Here is a 971-nt window from a genome sequence, read left to right as displayed (position 1 = left end):
GGTGGAGGGGGAGCTGGGGTTTGGGGAGGGGGTAAACGTTACTATCTTGCTAAAGTGAGCTGATCTAGCTCGCTGGCTGCTGGTTGGTTTTCCAGGAAGAGTATCAGAGTGAGGGCATCACCTGGCACAACATCGATTACATTGACAACGTCGGCTGCATCCACCTGATCAGCAAAAAACCCACCGGACTCTTCCACCTCCTGGACGAGGAGAGCAAGTACGGAAAGGGGGAGTGTGGTGGGGAGGGGGAAGGGGAGCGAGTGGGATGAGGGGGGGGTGAGTGGGGTGGTGTAGGAAGAGTGCAGCAGCTTCAGGAATGTTCTTGGTGTGGAAGTGTCGGTTTGAAGAGTCAGATGGATAAAGGGAGGCAGCAGAGTGATGGAGAGTGGGAGAGGGATTGGGAATAGACATGAATGAACAGGAAAAGCAAGTCAAAGGGTTGGGGGAGAGATGAACGTGGTGTGAGAGGTGGGGGAGCAGGGAGTGAGAGACTAGAGGTTTGGCTGGACAGTGAAAGAAGAGGGTTTGTGGGGTGGACAGGGAGAGTGAGGAGACCGAGAAAGGGGAACTGTGCAGCGTCGGAGGCTCTGAGTGAGTGTCTGTGTTTCTGGTTTGGTTTAGATTCCTCTTGATAGTCAAAGCTGACAACACTCAGCTCAAACTTCACAGGATTAGATTGTGGAATATAATTCAATCCTGTTCTTATGTTCTATTCTGATTTCTGTAATCTGCTAGACTGGTTGTGTCATGGAGAAAGCCAATGTAAACAGGTCACACTGCAATGACACTGAACTGCCACTAGTGACACTGCAATTACAGTGTGACGTTTACATTGAGCAGCTTCCATTGTAAAGGTGGAAGCGGGAATGAATCGTGGAAGATGTTGACAGGAGGTGGGTCTGGATGTAGGGTGACCCAGTGGGCATAGTGAGCGGGCAGCGTGTGAGTGTGTGTGCATGCAAGGGGTACAG

General features: G+C 51.4%; 1 protein-coding gene across 1 annotated transcript in view; it reads left to right on the top strand.

Moving 5' to 3' along the window:
- The window catches only part of LOC122565058 (unconventional myosin-IXb-like), a gene marked incomplete at its 3' end in the record, with an annotated part of 46,951 nt that overhangs the window by 32,123 nt on the left and 13,857 nt on the right, over positions 1-971 (top strand). The window contains exon 10 of the mRNA XM_043720688.1: positions 96-217. Coding sequence (XP_043576623.1) covers positions 96-217 — 122 coding nt within the window. The remainder of the gene's footprint in view (positions 1-95; positions 218-971) is intronic.

The sequence above is a fragment of the Chiloscyllium plagiosum genome, chromosome 31, assembly GCF_004010195.1.
Source record: "Chiloscyllium plagiosum isolate BGI_BamShark_2017 chromosome 31, ASM401019v2, whole genome shotgun sequence".
In the NCBI taxonomy this organism is placed as follows: Eukaryota; Metazoa; Chordata; class Chondrichthyes; order Orectolobiformes; family Hemiscylliidae; genus Chiloscyllium; species Chiloscyllium plagiosum.
Note: the sequence above shows the minus strand (reverse complement) of the source record. Positions and strands in the feature narration are given on the sequence as shown.